This window comes from Schistocerca americana, chromosome X (genome assembly GCF_021461395.2).
Source record: "Schistocerca americana isolate TAMUIC-IGC-003095 chromosome X, iqSchAmer2.1, whole genome shotgun sequence".
Lineage (NCBI taxonomy): Eukaryota > Metazoa > Arthropoda > Insecta > Orthoptera > Acrididae > Schistocerca > Schistocerca americana.
In genome coordinates this window covers 208,533,807-208,554,610 of record NC_060130.1, presented here as the reverse complement: position 1 = coordinate 208,554,610, position 20,804 = coordinate 208,533,807, and the positions used below count along the sequence as shown (strand labels likewise).

General features: G+C 41.2%; 1 protein-coding gene across 1 annotated transcript in view; it reads left to right on the top strand.

The window, feature by feature from the left end:
• The first annotated feature begins 578 nt into the window (after positions 1-578).
• LOC124554840 (mediator of RNA polymerase II transcription subunit 16) overlaps positions 579-20,804 on the top strand; it is a 314,031-nt gene continuing 293,805 nt past the window's right edge. Inside the window, exon 1 of the mRNA XM_047128502.1 lies at positions 579-919. Within this exon, the coding sequence (XP_046984458.1) occupies positions 849-919 (71 nt within the window). The 5' untranslated portion in view covers positions 579-848. The remainder of the gene's footprint in view (positions 920-20,804) is intronic.

The following is a 20,804-nucleotide window of genomic DNA, read 5'->3' as shown; positions in this document are numbered from 1 at the left end:
CGTGTGTTTACGTTACAGGTTTCGTTGTTTATGCCGATTTATGTAGTCTATAACACGTTCTACAACCAAGGCACTAAAACACACACACGCAATATTTACATTTTATGCAGTGCATAACGCGTATTGTGAGTAGAGAATGCATCTCATAATTGGTAACACTGAAATATTTGCGGCGAATATATTGCCGAACACCGAAAGTGTTACAGCAGTTCACAAAGTTCATTGTGAAGTAATGGCTGTAAAACTAAATTTATACAGTGGTTACGCAATAATTTATCACTTCTAGCTGTGTTTACGTAAGCTACATTTAATGTGGTGAAGTTAACAGGAAATCCACTGAGAAATACTGGAAGTGAAATCAGGAATCAGAATGCTGCCTTGAACTCCCGCCGACGTTCTGCCAACAGTCACGTTATTCTATGTTGCAGCCACGCCAGATGTATAGTCGCTGCACTGCTTGCCCAGTCTATTAGTATCTATGGTCGAAGTTCCCGCACCAAAGAGAGGAAATATATCGAAAGCAACAACATAAACACTTTGGAGGTTGTGATGTGCACTGAACTTGTGGTTGTGTTTTGTTTACTTTTGCGGTACGTTTCGAGCTGAGGTTTTGGATTGACGATATATAAACATGAAATTATAAATGTCATGAAAAAATAAGCTTTCAAGAATGGGATATAGAACATACATGTAACGAATTCCCTTCTCGGTATGACTAAGTTTCGCAATTAAGTGATATTTGGGCTAAATATTGGTCTTCTCTTTACTCCCAATGTACAATAAGTTTCACATGTGTGTGAGTTACCGGTAGTGTTTGTGATCAATAGCTACAATTAGAAGAGGACATTATGGATCTTCTGTATACAGTTTCAAGAAAGCCGAATTGCAATCCATCCAAATCAGGACCAGACTACGATGTGTAAGTGCCTAGTGCTATTTAATGTATTTGGAGGAGAAATCGTTTTATATTGTCTTTTCATGTATTAGGCGTGTGTTTAATTCTGGTTCTAGGTTTAACATATCGGTTTACATGTCGAATTATCATCAAGTTTAAGTTGTGTTTTGGTTAGTGTTGTTGCCTCGAATCGGCGGGTTGCTACTTCCATTCACTGCGGCTAACTGTAACTTTTCTCTAGCAAGAAGATGTGAAATTGTGCCTCTCTCTACTGTGTGTTATGATTGCCGTACGGGGCAGGAAGCTATTCGATTGTGGTGCTGTGCTTAAGGCAGATTTTACCGTATTGCCACCTTGATGTTCAGTGGATTTATTGGCACAGTATGTTAATCGCCTCAGCGTAATTTGAATCAATAAAAGGCTATGTATAAAATATTAATTTTAAACGAATGTGAAAGGGAGAGGGTGATTCGTATTTTCAAGCCAAACTGCCCAATCCAATGAAGCTGTTGTACGACACTAACAATATTGGCAGCATAAAATTTAAGACATTCCTCAAAGCGTCGAAGGGAACAACATAGTCTACTACCTGTATTGATACAGCATCTGGCCAGAAACATGTAATTTCATGGAAGTAGCCTAACAATTTGTAGACTTGTCATTTGTACTTCCATACAATGTATAACTTTGCGTGAAAAGTGGGGTGATATTATAATTCTTTTGGTAACAAAGTAGTAATTATGATTTCAGCGAAAGAATTGTTTATTTGCCTTTATTAGTCTATAGACAGCTCACAAACGATGTGGCACGTGTGTGTGTGTGTGTGTGTGTGTGTGTGTGTGTGAAAACAGTTTGAGACAGTAATAGAACTATATTTATATATATAGGAGAAAGATACTTTTCATCAGACACGGAACAGGTTTATAGTTAGCCTACACTTGGTACTGTTCCTGTACACATGCATTCAGAATTATTGGGACCAAACCCATAATTTTACACTTAAAAAGTAATTTATATTCTTTTATTCATAAAGTTCTCAAAATCTTGGAAATCATTTTGTTTCAACCAAACTTCACATGACTTATTTGATTTTTTAAAACCCTCAGCAACTTTTTGTTGTATGGTAATTTACTAATAAAAGTTTTTCTAGTTTTCAGAAAGATGTTTTATATTTTTATTCATCTCTTCTGGGGATTATTTAGAGAGTGAGAGTTTGATACAGTTTCGTACTGATTCCACCTGATCTTAGTATGCATAAGGACTTGAAGAATGCAGGCCTATAGACTTAGAAGAGTCAGTGTGTTGTGTAAGCAGTAGTGGCACCTAGATCAAAACATATTCGTGATGTCCTTCTGCCAAAGAGAAACTCTTATGTTTGCAGCAGATTTTCGTTACATTAATATACCACAGTTGCCAACAGCCCTGCCACAGTGGTAACACAATTTCCTGTCAGATCACCAAAGTTAAGTGCTGTCAGGCTTGGCTAGTGCTTGGATGGGTCACCGTCTGGATCTGCTGAGTGCTGTTGGCAAGCAAGGTGCACGTAACACTTGTGAGGTCATTTGTGGAGCTATTCAATTGAGAAGTAGTTCACCAGTCACGAAAACACAATGGCCAGGAGAAAGTGTCCACATCTGGTGATGCTTAAGGGCTGAGGATGACATAGCGGTCAGTCGGTACCATTGGGCCTTCAACGCCTGTTTGGATGGTGTTTGTTTGTTTATAATATACCATAGTTTGCCTATGTGAAAGTAGGTGTTTTCCACTAATACAGTATTTTAGTTATCTAAGAGGTACATCACTTGGGTTAATTTTGTTGCAACTCAGTTCCTTGACAAGATGAATACCCAGTAGTTTGACAAATTATTTACCAAGACAGTCTTCACTTGTAGCTTTCAGGGGAAATATTATGTGCATAAGTTTTTCTAATATTTAAAATTAAACTGTTTGTTTGAAGCCACTCAGATGTGTTCTCCATCATAAGTTCATTCATTTTCTCCATGACATTTGTGTTCTACAGGTGGCGATTAATGCAGTTTTGCCATCATAAATTACTTCTCTGAAAGCTAGAAAGTTAGACAAATCACTGAACATAAGCAGTAAATGGAAAAGGTCCCGGGTCTAGTGTAGCAGGGGATACAACCCGTCGGCTTTGGACAATGACGTCACAAGTCGCCAGATAGCAGTTTACCATTTTCGCTTTTGCTGTTATGTTTCAGTTTCGTTTTTTTACTGATTGCTTAATAAATTGAATCTGTTTATTCTATCTCGTGAGATTTTTTTTTTAAAAGCCAAAAAAACACTTATCAGCCACTGAAGGGAGCTACAACACTAAGAAGGATCGCTTCTCGATTGGCGACTTGTGACGTCAATGTCCAAAGCCGACGGGTTGTATCCCCAGCTACACTAGTCCCAAGGTCCCAATACAGATCCATGAATTTAAGACATTTAAAAGACTGGTTTCGTTATTTTCTGTTGTAAAATAAAGATTTTCAACTATGTCGGTCTTGTCTGTATTATTCCATAGTGTTTAACTTTATTTGTGAGATTATCATGTGTGTCTGTCAAAGGACTTTATTACTTGAGCTATTGTGCGTGTACTGTACTGTTTTTGTTCCTATCCTCTTAAGATAGACAGTAGAATATGCTGTCTTACTTGAAATGTGGATTGATCTTTACATAACTCATATTGGTTGTGGTAAGCCTCAAAATATTTACTCAGGGCCTAATTGGTCTATCATTGTTACATAACTTCAGATGGCATTGGCATGGCCGCGGTGGTCTCGCGGTTCTAGGTGCGCAGTCCGGAACCGTGCGACTGCTACGGTCGCAGATTCGAATCCTGCCTCGGGCATGGGTGTGTGTGATGTCCTTAGGTTAGTTAGGTTGAAGTAGTTCTAAGTTCTAGGGGACTAATGACCACAGCAGTTGAGTCCCATAGTGCTCAGAGCCATTTGAACCATTTTGACATTGGCACAACTGCAATTGACCTATAATTCTCTGGTAGTTCTGTCTCCTTTTTTTTCCACAGGCTGAACTACAGTAAGCTGAAAACAATCAGGAATTATATTTTCTTTGAGTATTCAGTTTATAAGGTAGGTTTGTGAGAGCTTATTTTTTCTATAATTTTGTTTTAAATTGAAGTCAGAATGGCCAGAAGTTTTCTGTTTTTCAATTGCAAAGTTTCTCTATTACATTTACTATGCCCTCATGGAAGATAAATCCGTCCAAAACAGTTATGACTCTGGGTTTTTAATTTCTTAATTCTGTGTCCTGTGAACTGACTCATGCCATTGAATCACTACAAGTGATCTGCACTAGCAAAATTAATGTTAAGACGCTGTGTGATGAGGGGATTGATGTCAAACGAAGCTTTTATAATCATCCATAGAGCCTTGCATTTGTTGGTAGTATTATTATTGATGGATCAAGATTGCTAGTAATTTTTTTTATTGTTATTACCTGGTATGGACAGATTTACGCTGTCATCCTTTGATCTTGTTAACACTATTAGATGCATGTGCTTTTTCCAACACTGGAAGTCACATGATGATGTTGCGTCTAATTGCAATAAAAAGTGGGAGGGAATAGCAGCGTATCACCAGTTAGATACAACACAGTTAAAACGTACAAGTTGTTGTGCCAATGTCCCAGAACTTGTAACTAGACTGAAATATGAATTTGTCATTGATGTTTCTTTAGCAGTATGTATTTCCCTTCTGTAATACCATTTCAGCTTCACATATATGTACTTATAATTAATATTAGCACGAAACTTTACATAGTATGATGTCAATGGCCCGCCCGTTTAGCCGAGTGGTCTAACGCACGGCTTTCCGTAGTAAAGAAGGAGCGCCTGGTTCCCGGCACGAATCCGCCCAGTGGACTTTTGTCGAGGTCCGGTGAGCTGGCCAGTCTGTGGATGGTTTTTAGGCGGTTTTCCATCTGCCTTGGCGAATGCGGGCTGGTTCCCCCTATTCCGCCTCAGCTATGCTATGTCGGCGTTTGCTGCGCAAACAAGTTCTCCACATACGCGTAAACCACCATTACTCTACAATTTAAACATAGGGGTACACTTGTCTGGTGTGAGATGTTCCCTGGGGGGTCCACCGGGGCCCGAACCGCACAATAACCCTGGGTTTGGTGTGGGTCGGCGGAGGGGTGAAGTGGAGTGCAGTAGTCATCGTGGTGTTGTGGACCACTGCGGCTGCGGCGGGGAGGGAGGCTCTCTGTCATTTCTAGGTCTCTGGTTAACATACAGTACAATACAATGATGTCAATGCGGTATATTAAGTTTATGTAGAAAAGAAATAGACAATTTGTTGTATTTAATTTTCTGATTTTCTTTGCATGTGTGAATCTTGTTATTTGTGGTAGTTTTCAAATACTTCGCAAGAAGGCTAATACTGGTTGAAGAGGGAACTCCAATGAGAATGCCTAGGCCTAGCTTTAAGGCTTGTTATTGCTTGGCCTTGTGTAGTCTCAATGATCTGGGTTCATCTCCACATTTGTAACTCCATATAGCCACAAGGGTCTGTCATGACTTTCAGGTAGCATAGGCGTAATTATTTCCAATGGAGTTTTATGTTTACAGGTATTTGAAATGATCATATCGAAACAGGCATTTCATCTCATGAGTTGATTGTAAATACAGTCAAAATTGTGTAACCATAAAATAGCTTTAAAGAACGTAACCTTGATTTCACTTGTACATTCATACTATTGCCAGAGATTAGAAATTCTGTCATTTTTGTATAAGTAAAGATGTTGTAGAGATAGCTTTCCTGTATGCAGTATAAAATTTTTGAACTCAATTTTGAGGGCACAGCATACAGACACCAATCACTTCACAATCTAGAGACTGAATAGCATGATCTGTGAATTTTCCTTCTAAGCTTACATATTTAACATCTTTAACTTTACCTTTATCTTTATCTGACATATAGGCCTTAGAAAGTCTTGCTTCACCGCCTCCATCTGAGATGTGTTTAGCCAGAACCAACTGAACCTAGCAATACCAGATGTTGGCTTCATCCTATGACATAATTATGCAGTGATGTGACATACATGCACAAACGGGAAGAGAACAGAACACCGACATTATTTTGTTTTATGTCTGTATTATTCTTTGGAAAGTAGGCTATGGTGTCAAGCAGCCTGAGGTATAGGTTACGTTGAAAAGTATCAATTTGGTTGTGAGTTGAAAAACCAATGAATACAAAATCTTAGTTGTGTGGCATAAATTGACATCTAGGTTACATTGAAAGGTGACAGTCTGGTTGTCAGTAAAGTGGTATCGAAAGCTTCAGTTCCTCTGTTAAAGTTGTATAGATAGGTGTTGTGTAAGCCAGTGTGTATTTGGACACACAATATCACAGTGTGCTTCCAAGTACTTTCAGTGAAAACAAGCCTGACAATTAACACACATTAAATAAAATTATTAAAATGGTATACTGATGATCTGGCTCGCGTTTGAGAATTCAGAATGCATAAAATTTTTATAAACAAAGGTCAAAGCTGAAAGATACTATTTATAAAACTTAATTAAAATTTTGCATATATACTGCTTACCAGAAAGTTTTTTTTTTGGCTGAGATTGGTTTGTCTTCCTAGCAGACCGTGGAAAAAAGGTTCTGGTGAACAGCCTACATAAAGGCACTCTACAAATGTGAAGCTACATGGGACATCACCAGACAAGAAAATTCCCAAACCCACACACAAGACATAGTCATGGATCCAAAAGTGAATTACTTCTTCTTGAACTCGGTAGGTGCGCTGAAAAATAAAAGATACATCGCATTAGACGTGTGTGGTACTAAGCCATGTGGAATGAGTACTTTCCACTTGAATGTTGTCACTTCCAAAAAGTTATCAAAAGAGATAGCAAAAGGAAGGCTAAAGTTTCAAATTCCACGTTTAAGAAATTATTCATGCAGGAGAATTGTACAAATGTACCGTTGTGTGACTGAGTCCTGTATGAAAGGCATAGTAATAAGAAAGAGAAACAACCACAAAAGTTGAAAACAACTAAGTTGCCAAGTCCAGATGGAATCCCAATTCGGTTTTATAAAGAGTACTTTATGCCATTGGCCTCTTACGTAGTTTGCATTTATCACAAATCTCTTGACCTGTGAAAAGTGCCAAGTGACTGGAAAAAAGTGCAGGTGGCTCCTGTAAATAAGAAGGGTAAAAGAATGGGCCCACAAAATTACAGACCAAACTCCTTAACATCGGTTTGCTGCAAAATTCTAGAGCATATTCCGAGTTTGAATATAACAAATTTCCTAAAGACCTAAAAGCTCATGTCCATGAATCAGCACAGCTTCAGAAAGCATTGCTTGTGTGAAAACCAGCTTGCTCTTTTCTTACATGATATACTGCGAACTATGGATGAAGGGCAACAGGCAGATTCCATATTTATAGATTCCCAAAAGGCATTCAACATGGTGCCCCACTACAGACTCTTAATGAAGGATCGTGCATACCGTATAGGCTCCCAGCTATGCGACTGGGTTGAAGACTTCTTAAGTAATAGATCCCAGTATGTTGTCTTCAATGGCAAGTGTTCATCAGCAACAGGGGTAACTTCAGGAGTGCCCCAGGGAAGTGTGATAGGACTGTTGCTATTTTCTATATCTGGCAGACTGGGTGGGCAGCAATCTGTGGTTGTTTGCTGATGATGTTGTGCTGCACAAAAAGATGTCCAAGATAATTGACTGCAGATTGATACGAGATGGCCTATACCAAATTTTGAGGTTGATGTGATGAATGGCAGCTGGCTCTTAATGTAGAAAAATGTATGTTAATATAGACGAGTAGGAAAAACAAACTCGTAATGTTTGGCTACAGCATTAGTAGTGTCCTGCTTGGCACAGTCATGCCATTTAAATATCTGGGTGTAACGTTGCGAAATGATATGAAATGGAACAAGCATGCGGGGATTGTGGTAGGGAAGGCAGATGGTCAACTTTGGTTTATTGGGAGAATTTTAGGAAGGTGTAGTTCATCTGTGTCAATGGCCTTGTCACAGTGGTAACACTGGTTCCGTCAGATCACCGAAGTTAAACGCCGTCAGACTTGGCTAGCACTTGGACGGGCAACTGTCTGGTCTGCTGAGCACTGTTGGCAAGTGGGGTGTACTCAGCCCTTGTGAGGCAAATTGAGGAGTACTTGACTGAGAAGTAGCAGCTCCAGTCATGAAAACTGACAAAGGCTGGGAGAGCAGTCTGCTGACCTCACACCCCTCCATACCCACATCCAGTGACATCTATAGGCTGAGATTGACACAGTGGTCGCTCAGTACCATTGGGTCTTCCAAGACCTGTTCGGACGGAGATTAGAGTAGCCTAGTTCATCTGTAAATGAGACCACATATAGTATGCTAGTGTGACCTATTCTTGAATACCACTCGAGTGTTTGGATTGAAAGAAGACATTGAAGCAGTTCAGAAGCGAGCTGCTAGATTTGTTACTGATAGGTTTGATCAACATGCAACTGTTGAGGATATGCTTCAGGAGCTCATGTGGGAAGCCCTGGAGGGAAGAAGACATTCATTTTTAAGAACACTACCGAGAAAGTTTAGAGAACCAGCAGTCGAAGCTGATTGTAGAACAGTCCTATTGCCGCAAACACACATGAAATTTTGTATTCCACAGCCTTTTGCTACCCAACTATTGCATATTAACTTTCACGTTCAGCATGCTTTTACTGTACAAGATATAAGAATCGGAAGTTAACATTTTTTTCCTGCTACGATTTTCGCACCTAACTTTAATTCAAATTACGTAGCTTTATTAGCCTGTGTTGGATAATCAGGCACACCATTTTTTGCTGTTAAAACAATTGTATTTCTAATGAGCCCAGTTTGGAAAGATTTTTTTGTAAAAATCCAGCCAAAAAGACCATGGTATTTCTAATGAGTCCAGTTTGGAAAGATTTTTTTTTGTAAAAATCCAGCCAAAAGTCCTCATTTTTTACTTTTTTAAAATAAACTCTTCAGTTTGCACTTAATTTATTCAGTGTTGGAAAGTGCTACATAAATAGAACTTGATATTTGAGAGCCTTGTGGTCTTACGTTACTACATGCCAAATTTCACATTTGTTGTACCTTTAGTCCCTGAAATATAAGAAGCCAAACTTTGAAATTGTTTTGGGCAATTGTGCCAATAATTTTCTGGCTGAATCTGTCTTGTAAAACTCTTTTCAGTATTATTGTTAAGAGAATGCAGAAAGTTGTACAGTATGGACAGATTTCATCTCTTTCAAAACAGCTCAAAGTTGCCAGAAATTCACACTCACTCTGCCCAAAATCACTACAAAAATCAAACAAGTTACTATATCTCGGCCAGTATTGCTTTGATGAACATTAAACTATAGCAATCTTCATTGGGGACATGTGTGAATGTTGACATAAAATTTCACTGAAATATGTGATGGTCGACCAAGGAGGCCTAGGTGAGTTGATGTGGAATGATCCATTTGTTACTACCACTGAACACCATCATATCACTTGAGACACAGTACAAGATAATACTGTAAACTTTGCTACACTGTTCTGTCCAATACAACTCTCGCACTGCTGGCTGTAGTGAGGTAATACTTTTGTCTTTGGCAGTGAGAGCAGAGTGGGCTGAGTAAGCAAGCATTTTACAGCAGTGGCATATGGAATGTTTGAGAGCATATCTACGCTGACATCTCTCATATGTTGTTGCTTCTGGCAACAACTGTCATGTGGTTCCATTGCGAGGTACCAACTTTGCCATTCTTTGGACAACACCACACTTTTCTAGTTTCTCGCCCCCTGTTTTATAGTGATATGTGGACATTTCTGTTAGAGCAGTGAAATTCTCTTTCTCAAATTGATACTGACCATCATATCCCTATATAACTATACAACATTGTTTACGTCAGTGTCAAAAGCAATGTAAGTGAATTTGACACTAGAGAGGATGCACAGCATCACAACAAGAAAAGGAATATTGGACTCCCATACTTCAAAGAGAGGCAACGGCTTTGCTGGAGTGAAAACACCAGTTCCTGTCAGGTCACTGAAGTTAAGTGTTGTTTAGCTAAGCTGGCACTTGGATGAGTGATCATCCGGGTCTGCTGAGCATTGTTGGCAAGCAGGGTGCACTCACCCCTTGTGAGGCTCATTGGAGAGCTACTTGATTGTGATGTAGCAGCTCCATTCACAAAAACTGATTACATGTCCCTCTGTATGCTCATCCAGTGATCGTCATAGGTTGAAGGTGACACGGCAGCCGGTCAGTACCATTGGATCTACAAGGCCTGTTCAGGTGGAGTTTGTTTATTCTAAGAAACTTATTGGCAAAGACTGGGAAGTCACACAAAATAACAAGTTTAAAATTTATTAATAAACTTCCAAAATCTGTTTGGTCCTTGGAGTTAAAATTTGTGATGAGTATTGGAACTCTCATGCTACAAGGTAAAAGAACTTTTGGGAAAAGGCCTCTACAAAGTTGATATTCATTTTTAAGAATGTTGAGAGTGAAGTAGCATTAAATTTTAAGGCTTACTCTGTAAAAATAGGCTTGTTGTCAATTGTATATTTAATCACTAAACGTATTCAGCAGTAAGTGGTCAGTAGTTAATTAAGAATCATTATTATTGAGTGTAATTAATGAGTGTACAGTCCAGTACAGTTATTTTGTTGACAGCCTATAATGGAGGAAGAGAGAATTGCTGGAAGATAGTTGAAAATTGGAATGATGTTGAGGAAAGATTATTTTCTTAGAAAGGGGCAGGTAATGATAAGTGTTGTACGCGTATTAAGTTACGTGTAAAGGAAAAATTTTGATGTCATTTGTTCTGAGAAAACCACTGATTAAATTTAATAGTAGGAAACCTTCATAATGTACTTTCAGGAAAAGTACTCAGAAATGAAACTAAGGGCAAGAAATGGCCCTCACAGAATTTCTTTTCTGTGTGTTATACTTTGCTGTGACTTCTGGTGGCAGTGTCGGCGGCAGCAGCTCCTGCTGCTGCTGCTGCTGCTGCTGCTGCTGCTGCTGCTGATGATGATGATGCTGATGGTGATTATGATTATGATGACTGATAATTGTTTATTCACTTTGACATTATTTTCACAATGACATCAAACATATCAGCTTAATACAGATGTAAAATACAGTTGAAAGTTAATTGACTGATACATTGGACCATGTAATTACTTACAGGTGTAATTTCATAAGACTGGATACATTGAGTACAATTTATTTATTTCATTAATATACACTGACAGAAAAAAATTGCAACACCAAGGAGTGATGTAAACAAAAGTTAGTAGGTGTGTTTTTTACATCTGAAAGATGACATGTATTCCAATTTTACACCAGTCACATAAAAGTGGCACTGGTAGTGCCACAATGAGAATGCAAGTCAGGATTTGCTTTAAATACTTGTTCACATTGTAATAGTGCTGAACGTTAGTTACCTTTGAGATTATATGTGGTGAGATGATGGTAGTCAAGAATGATTTTCAGGTGACAGAGACACCATTATCAATATCTCACTGAGTTTGTATAATGGGGCTATGAGAAGCTGGATGTTCCTTCTGCAATATTGCATAAAAACTTGGCAGGAATGTAGCCACTGTACCTGATTTGTGGCAGCAGTGGTCACAGGAATGTACAGTCGTAAGAAGATGAAGCTCCAGATGGCCACGTGGCGCTACTGAGAAGGTAGACCATCATGTTTGGTGTATAGCTGTGGTACATCATACTGTATCTGCAGCAGCAATTTGAGCAGCAGCTGGCATCACAGCAACATAGTGAACTGTTACAAATGGGCTACTTGAAGGACAGTTCCGAAGCAGGCGCCCTGTAGCATGCGTTCCACTGACCCCAAACCACCACCTTTTGCAACTTCAGTGGTGTCAAGCGAGAGCTTATTGGAGGGCAGGGTGGAGGCCTGTTGTGTTTTCTGATGAAAGCTGGTTCGGCCTCGGTGCAAGTGATGACCGTGTGTTGGTTAGGAGGAGGCCAGTTGAGGGCCTATAACCAATGTGTGTGCGTGCTAGACACACTGAACCTACATCTGGATTTATGGTCTGGGATGCAATTTTGTATGACAGCAGGAGCACTCTCATGCTTATCCCAAGCATCCTGACTGCAAATCTGTACATCAATCTGGCGATTTGACCTGTTGTGTTCTTATTCATGAACAGTATTCCAGAGGATGTTTTCCAACAGGATAACTCTCACCCACATACCGCTGTTGTAACTCAACATGCTGTAAATGTGTCAACATATTGCCTTGGCCTGCTCGATCACCAGATCTGTCTCTAATCTAGCGTTGTCCACAAGCAACATGAACCGTTGCCGTATTGACCGACCAAGTACCACAGGCATGGATCTCCATCCCACAAACTTGACGTCCAGCACCTGTACAACACAGTCCATGCGTTTGCATGCTTGCATTCAACATTCTGGCGGTTACACAGGTTATTAATGTACCAGCATTTCACATTTGCAATGGCTTATCTCACACCCATTCCCAAATTTTTCAGAAGTGCAGATTGTGCAGGGAAGGTTGCCAAATATGGTGTCTGTTCCACCTTTGTGCCTTCCCACCTTAGCACCCTTCCTTTCCACAAAGGTATTATACCCCAAGCCCAGCACAGCAGCCATTCCATTGTGGAGACGTGGAGTGAGTGGGTGGGTGGGTGGGGGTGGGGGTGGGATTGTCAAGCACCTGCACTGTAATAGCCCCCTGGCCATGCAGGGATCACACTTTTGGTGCCTCAGCTGATACCTCCCCATGTATGCCAAGGAGTATGTGCCCCCCATGGCATGGGTGTAAGGACTCCGAGCAATGGATTATTGGCCAGGTAGCCATTGCTGAAGTTGGTTGGAGCCCATCGGAGAGCCTCTGTTCGGAGTGGGTTGGCACCTTGTGGATGGCTTGTATATGAAGCAGATGAAGCTTTCTTCTGCTGGTGGTCACATGATCTCTTCAGAAGAAATGAACTCATTCAACACAGAGATGTATGACCCCAAATGTTTCCTTTCATGGTTACGTCATTGGATTAATTTCAAGCTAAGTGACAAGCAGAGAAATAACCCCTTGGGGCCTTCATCTTGGCCTTTGAGGGCAATTTGTTATCTGAAAAGGTCAAGGTGATGGTATACTGATGTGACGTGAAATTGTATGTTCCTCCCATATGTTGTACTTCAAAAAATGAACTTTGGGCACATGTCTTCGCATTGTGACACTAGCTCAGTCTGTAGGGATTGTGGATGACCATTGCATGTGAACATTGTGTGTGCTCCTTCCCCCTGCCTGTGTCAGTGGTGGAGAGCACCATCCTCCTTGCTCACCAGACAGCACTGTCTTTCATAGAGAGAAAAAAAATACAAGAATATAAGATTAACAAACCAAGAGACCAAGAAAACGTATGAACATCTACATCCTGCATGCATGACAATGTCATATGCTACAGTAATGATGACGTCACCCTTTCTGCTGACGGTACTCTCCTCCATTGTGCATTCTACGGTGAGCCCTCATGCCTGCTTGACCATACCTGCTCTCATGATGGTTGCAGGCTCCCCTCCTGCTGCTTCCCTCACCCCCACTTTCGGAGCAATGGCTCGCCACCAACCAGGGACACTGATCCCCATCTCCCAGCTGGAAATGAGTCACTCTCATCTGGCTTCTCACACCTGGAAGGGGTCTCTTGGGATTCTTCCCTCCAAGGTTACTGCCAGTCCGCAACCGTATACCAGCCAGTGGCTGAAGGAGGTACAGGCTGCTGGTCGTAGAATTTCATGGTCTTCTTCAGTATCTGAAACTAATTCAGGGAAGCCCTTTCAGTCATCCAAAGTCTATAAAGAAAAGAAAGATAAAAAGAAGTTTTCCAAGATGAAGGAAATTCTGGTGGCACCCAAGCCACCTCCCACATATACAGCTTCTATGGCCGCAGCAGCGATCCTGGTGGCCCCTGAGGCTTCATATCACACCACACAATGTGTGTCATAACCTACATGTCTTGACACCATACTTTCCCAACCAGTGGCAGCAGGTGTGACTGGGACATAAACTGCCTCCGTGGTCCCTTCACACCCTCACAGTATACTGACAGCATAATTCTCCAATGGAGTTGTAGTGGTTTTTTTCCATTACCTGGCTGAGCTATGACATCCCTTAAGCTCCTCCCCTGCTTTCTTTATTGCCCTACATGAAACTAGTTTTTCAGTAACATGGACCCCTACCCCTCATGGTCAGTGGGGGGTATTTTAAGAATTGTGCTGATTATTATATTGTGTTCAGGTGGAGTTTGCATGTACGTTCTGAAATCTGTAAACAGCAAACTTGTGCCTGTTGATACAACTTTGGATGCTGTGGCTGTTCTGGTAAGGGCATTTCAGGATTTTACCATCTGTAATATTTATCTCCCTCTCGATCGTGGAATGCCTCATGATGTATTGTCTGCATTGGTTTCTTAGCTCCCCCCACCCCCCGTTCCCCAACTTGAGTGACTTCAATGCCCATAATCCTTTGTGGGTGGAACCACAACACTGGCCACGGTAAGGGCATCGAAACTTGCTGGCAGATCTCGACCTCTGTCTCCAGACACTTCTGTGTGGCACGGGGAGCTTACTTGGCCATTGATCATTCTATTTGGAGCCCTTGTCTCCTTCCAGCTGTCCACTGGGGGCTCCACGATGACCTGTTTGGTAGCAACCACTTCCTATCTTTCTGTCCATCCCTCAGCATCACTCCTCTGGCTGCCTGCCTAGATGGGCTCTCCACAATGCCAACTGGGATGCTTCTGCCACCAGTGTTGTTCTGAGCTCCCCGCGAAGTAGAGGTATTGACGGGGCTGTCCAGAATGCAACAGCAGTCATTCTATTGGCAGCCGACTTAGCAATCCCCTTTATTCGGTCCCCACCTCCCCCCATTGAAACGTAGTACCTTGGTGGACCCCAGAAATAACTGCAGTCCATTGGAGAGCGTAGGCAGGCTCTCCAACGCCGTAAGTGGCATCCATCAATCGAGCACCTCATTGCCTTTAAGCGACTCTGTGCCTGGATCTGCCTCTTAATAAAATGGCAGAAGCAAGAATCTGAGAATGGCACATTTCAACCATTGGACGATGTATTCCTCCTTTGCAGGCTTGGGTGAAAATCAGATGCCTCAGTGGATACCAGTCCTCTGCAAGTGTATGTGGTATTTCCTTGAACAGTACTGTTTTCACTGACCCAAACATTGTAGCCAAACATTTTGCTCTGCATTATGCTTGAACCTCTGCATCTGAGAAGTATCAACCTGCCTTTTGTTTTCTTAAGCAGCAGATTGAGCGACTGCACTTATCTTTCAATACACACTTTCTGGAGCCCAATAATGTACCATTCAGTGAATTCGAATTCTTCAGTGCCCTTGCCCTTCAGTGTAATACAGTCCCACGACCAGACCACATCCACAACCAAATGGTCAAACACCTATCGGTGGATTGTCAGCATTATCTCCTTACCATCTTCAACCATATCTGGAGCAAAGGTGAGCTCCCATCTCAGTGCCGGGAGAGCATCTTCCTCTCAGTACTGAAACCAGGTAAACACCCCCTAGAGATGGACAGCTATTGACTAGTCTCACCAATGTTCTCTGTAAGTTGCCTAAACACATGGTGAGCTGCTGTGCTGGCTCCTTGAGTCTCTGGGCCTTCTGGCTCATGCCAGGGCCGTTTTTGCCAAGACCATTCCAGTGACAATGATTTGGTTTGTTTGGAGTCTGCCATCTGGACAGCTTTTGACTGATGTCAACAACTTATTGCTGTCTTTTTCGACCTACAAAAGGCTTATGACATCACATGGTGACACCATATCCTCACTACTTTATATGAGTTGGGTCTCTGGGGCTCAATTCCAAATTGTGTCCAGAACTTCTTGTCGCACCATACTCTCTGCGTTCAAGTTGGTGCTTCCCACAGTACCTGTATGCAAGAGAAGGGGGTCCCGCAGGGCTCTGTAGTGAGTGTCCCTCTTCCTTTAGTGGCCATCAATGGTCCAGCAGCAGCTGTGGGGTCTCCAGTATCACCCTCCTTGTATGTCAACAATTTTTGCTTTTACTATACCTCTTCTGCTGTGGCCGTTGCTGAATGCTGACTGCAGGATGCCATTCGAAAGGCAATCGCATTCTGGGTGGAGTGGCTCACCCATCTTACCTCCTCTCAGTCCCTTCCTACTTCTCCTTGATTTTGTCTCTGTCTTATTATATCTTGCTTACAGTCGGGCTTCCCAGGATTTGCCTTTTGTATCCTTCTTTTGAGGGTTATTCATGGTTCGCTACATATAGGATGAAGGGACTGATGACCTCACATTTTGATCCCTCTAACTCTGACAACCAACCAAACAATCACTACTCTGAGAGCTCCAAGTAATTTTTAATTATGTTGTATGCATTATGTATATGAAGAATGTTTTAGCTGTCTTTTTAAACAGAGGTATGTTAGTAATCTCTCTTAATTCTTTGGGCAGACTGTTGTTACAATTTAGTCCCTCATAGAAAATATTGTTTTTAATTTATTTTTCCTGGATGAATATAAGTAAAACTAGCTCTTGTTCCATGATTATGTATAGAACTGTTAGTGAAATACTGACTAATGTTTTCCCTGACATGCATACCAGATGGGTAGGTGTAAGGATACCCATTTTTTAAAATAGTTCTTTACTGTGATCTGGACTACCACTTCTGGTTATTCTTATGGCCTTTTTATGCAGTTTAAAAATTGCATTTGTGCTTTGCACCTTCAATCCCAAGAAGAGAAACCCACAGCTAAGAACTGAGTGTACCTAGTAATAGTATGTCAGCACAAGACATTGGCATATTGAAAATAAAACCCTAAGAGCAAAACATGGTGGCATTCTTTTTGCCAACATGTTTGTGTGTTCATTGTATTTTAATTGACAATTAGTATTCATCCCTAAAAACTTTGTTTCTTACTCAATCCATAGATTAACATCTATGCTTAATGCAACGGAGTTGTTTACCCTCTTAATGCGGAAGTGCATATGGTTTGTTTTCTTTATAAATCTCATGGCGAGTGAGGCAGTCATAGCCCTAGAAATCCATTTGCATAAATAAATAACTGCAACAAAAGAAAGACCACAAACCTTTTTAGACATGGGAGGTGTCCCTTGATAAAACGTAGATATCCCCTATCCTCATGATGGTCATAGTGTAAAAAGACAACTGTCAAAAAACTTGACAGTGGACTACATGTCAGGTGCAGCCTAGAACAAACAGAGATACTAAGAACCCAATCAAATTATAATAGAATCTGGTGGTAAATAATGATACCCACAGGAAATTGAAGACCCATTCCAAGAACCCCTAAACATAAATAGTTTTTACACAAGCATTGGTGAGAGGATGTGTGTGGACTGGCCCAGCCCACAGCATATAATGTACTGACAACTCAGGAGTAAAACACAGAAATACTGTCCTGTCACACTTGCACAAAAAGATTATTTTCGGGGGTTCTTAGAATGGGTTTTCAGTTTCCCATGGGTATCATTATTTATCATTGGGGTTCTTTTATAATTTAATTGGATTCTTGGTATCCCTGTTTCTTCTAGGTTGCACATCATGTATAGCCCACTCTCAAGTTTTCTGACAGCTGCCTTTTCGTGCTATGGTCTGCATGAGAGTAGGGGACATGTATGTTTTATTGAGGGACGGGTTCCATGACTAAAAAGGTTCATGGTCTTTCTTTTGTTATTTATAATGTAATTAAAATTTTTATCATATAGTTTAGCCTATGTAGGTTAATAAATGGGTTTTTGCAACTTCTTTAGGTGAACTGTTTGTCATGTGAAGATGTGACTTTACAGTTGTGAAACTAATTGTGATCCAGTAAGAGATCAATAAATCTCCTCATGGCAGTTGTTGCGATTATTTATTTATTCGGTGTTTCTTCATGTTCAATTAAAATTTATTACATACTGTCCAAATGTAAACATCCTTGATGGTTTCATTTGTTTTTTCTAATAATAGTTCTGGTGTTTTGTCAGTGACTATGATGTTGCTGTCATCGGCAAAGAGAAATTTTCCTCCAGGCCTTACACTATCTGGAAAGTCATTAATATATATTAAGAACAGAATTGAACCCAATAAACTACCCTGAGGGACACCTATGTTTACATGTTTTTTGTCTGACAATTGCTTTACTAAAAATTTATCAGCAGCAGACATGTAAACTCTCTCTGCCTTAAGTGTCCTGTCCTTAAGACTGAAACCACTCATTTGCTATTCCTCCTATATGTAGTGCTTCTAGTTTGTGTGCTAGTATTTTATGGGTCGCAGTGTCAAAAGCCTTGGAAAAGTCCAAGAATATGTTGGTAACATAGTTGTTCTTATCAAGAGCTTCAAGTACCACTTTTGTGAACACTATTATGGGTGAAATGGTCTTCTCCCTCTTTGGAAACCAAATCTTGTTTCTGTGGAGGGTGTGGGTATGCTCTGGTGGAGGATGGTGGTTCAGGATGAGGCAGATGCCACTTTTAGGTAGGAGAGTCTCTTTATTAATTTGCTACAAGCTCTCTGCTGTTGGCTCACCACAGCCCAGGTGTGGCATGACCTAGAGCCATAGACAATCCTAGTAGGCTGAGCTACATTAGATGCGGAATGCAAGGTGGCTGTCACTGCTGAGTACGGGATGTTAATTCCCACTAGTCTGTGACAAGTGGTGGGTGCAGATGGTCAGGGAGCGAACTGTGGACCTGCGGGTTGGCTGGTGATGGCTGTCAGGGTGATGGCAGATGGCCTCATGGCCAAAGTTGGCATAGTGATGGTTGATGACTCACAAGGGAACCTCCCCATTGCACCCCCCTCAGATTTAGTTATAAGTTGGCACAGTGGATAGGCCTTGAAAAACTGAACACAGATCAATCGAGAAAACAGGAAGAAGTTATGTGGAACTATGAAAAAATAAGCAAAATATACAAACTGAGTAGTCCATCTGCAAGATGGGCAACATATAGGATAATGTGAGCCCAGGAGCACCGTGGTCCCGTGGTTAGCGTGAGCAGCTGCGGAACGAGAGGTCCTTGGTTCAAGTCTTCCCTCGAGTGAAAAGTTTAGTTTTTTATTTTCAGACAATTATCAGAGTTCAGGCACTCACGCATAATCAACTTCGCTCTCCAAAATTTGAGGATATGTTCAGATTTGCTTGGACATATGCAGGATTTGACGGTCTACACACGGAAAAATTTGAAAACATTAAAAACATATGTTTTGACAAAGCACAGAGAAAACTGTGTGACTGTGAAACTGTTGCTTTCATTTGTTGCAGTTTATGTGACACACTCTTATGTTTTCATCACTTTTTTTGGAGTGATTATCACATCCACAAGAAAACCTAAATCGGGCAAGGTAGAAGAATCTTTTTACCCATTCGCTAAGTGCGCAAGTTAGGTGGGTTGACAACATATTCCAGTCATGTGACACACATGCCATCACCAGTGTCGTATAGAATATATCAGACGTGTTTTCCTGGAACAAATGTTTTCGGTTCCTATTGGAGAGGCATGTCGTTTCTTCTACTAATTGCACGGTTTTGCGGTGCGGTCGCAAAACACAGACACTAAACTTATTACAGTGAACAGAGACGTCAATGAACGATCGGACAGATCATAACTTTCCAAAAATAAAGTAAGTAAACTTTTCGCTCGAGGGAAGACTTGAACCAAGGACCTCTCGCTCCTCAGCTGCTCACGCTAACCACGGGACCACGGCGCTCCTGTGCTCACATTATCCTTGATGTTACCTATCTTGCCCATGGACTACTCAGTTTGTATATTTTGCTTATTTTTTCATAGTTCCACACAACTTCTTCCTGTTTTCTCGGTTGATCTGTGTTCAGTTTTCCAAGGCCTATCCACTGTGCCAAATTATAACTAAATCTGAGGGGGGTGCGATGGGGAGGTTCCCTTGTCAATGACTTGCCAATATGGCGGATGACTAACCTGGCGGTATGGCCATTATTTATGTTCAACAAAGCGGGTCTGTTGTGGCACTGCAGCTGCAGAATTCATGTTTGCCCCTGTTTACGGTCATCGCCTGGGCATGGACCAGCAGGCGAATGGCAGAGCCATGATGCAACTATGGATCTGTGTACTGCTGCAAGTGACCTGCTTTACAGCATGGAGCCCATGTAACTAGATCTGTATTTTTACACTCTTCCCCTCTTTAAATTCTAATTCTCCCTGTTGCTAGTTAATTCTTTCCTGTTCATTGCACACACATCTGTTTAGTTGATGAATCACTACATCTGTAAGAACCCATCTACGACCCTTCAACAGCTAAAACAGATACGCAGATATATATGAAATCTTTCCATATTTCTTATGGTTGCAGTCACTGACTGTCCCTAAAAACTAACACTAAGTCTGCTAACACATTCCAGAGATGCTTTATCACATCTACACTACACTTATGTTCCTTTTTGTAGTTCACTGACTGCTTTCAGCAGCACTCTCCGAGCTGTCTCACTGAGGAGTCTATAACTCTTTTTTAGTCTATGTCTTTGACTTGTCTGTCTAGTAGCTATGTCAAACTGTTTAATAGGAATAGGGGTGTGGGAATCTGGGAGCCATCCTACAACAGTACTATCACTAATATAATGAACCATGTAGCCATCCTTTTCTGCATATTATCCTCTTCAGCTCAGTAATTTCAACCTAGTTATCCCTTCCTTCATGTGGCCCACTGTTCTTATCACTAAGTCATAAAAATGAGCACTTACATTCAGAATGAAGAGTTTAACATGAACTATTTACAGAAATCTATGGTAAAGTCCCTCCCCCCATGAACCATGGACCTTGCCGTTGGTGAGGAGGCTTGCGTGCCTCAGCGATACAGATAGCCGTACCGTAGGTGCAGCCACAAC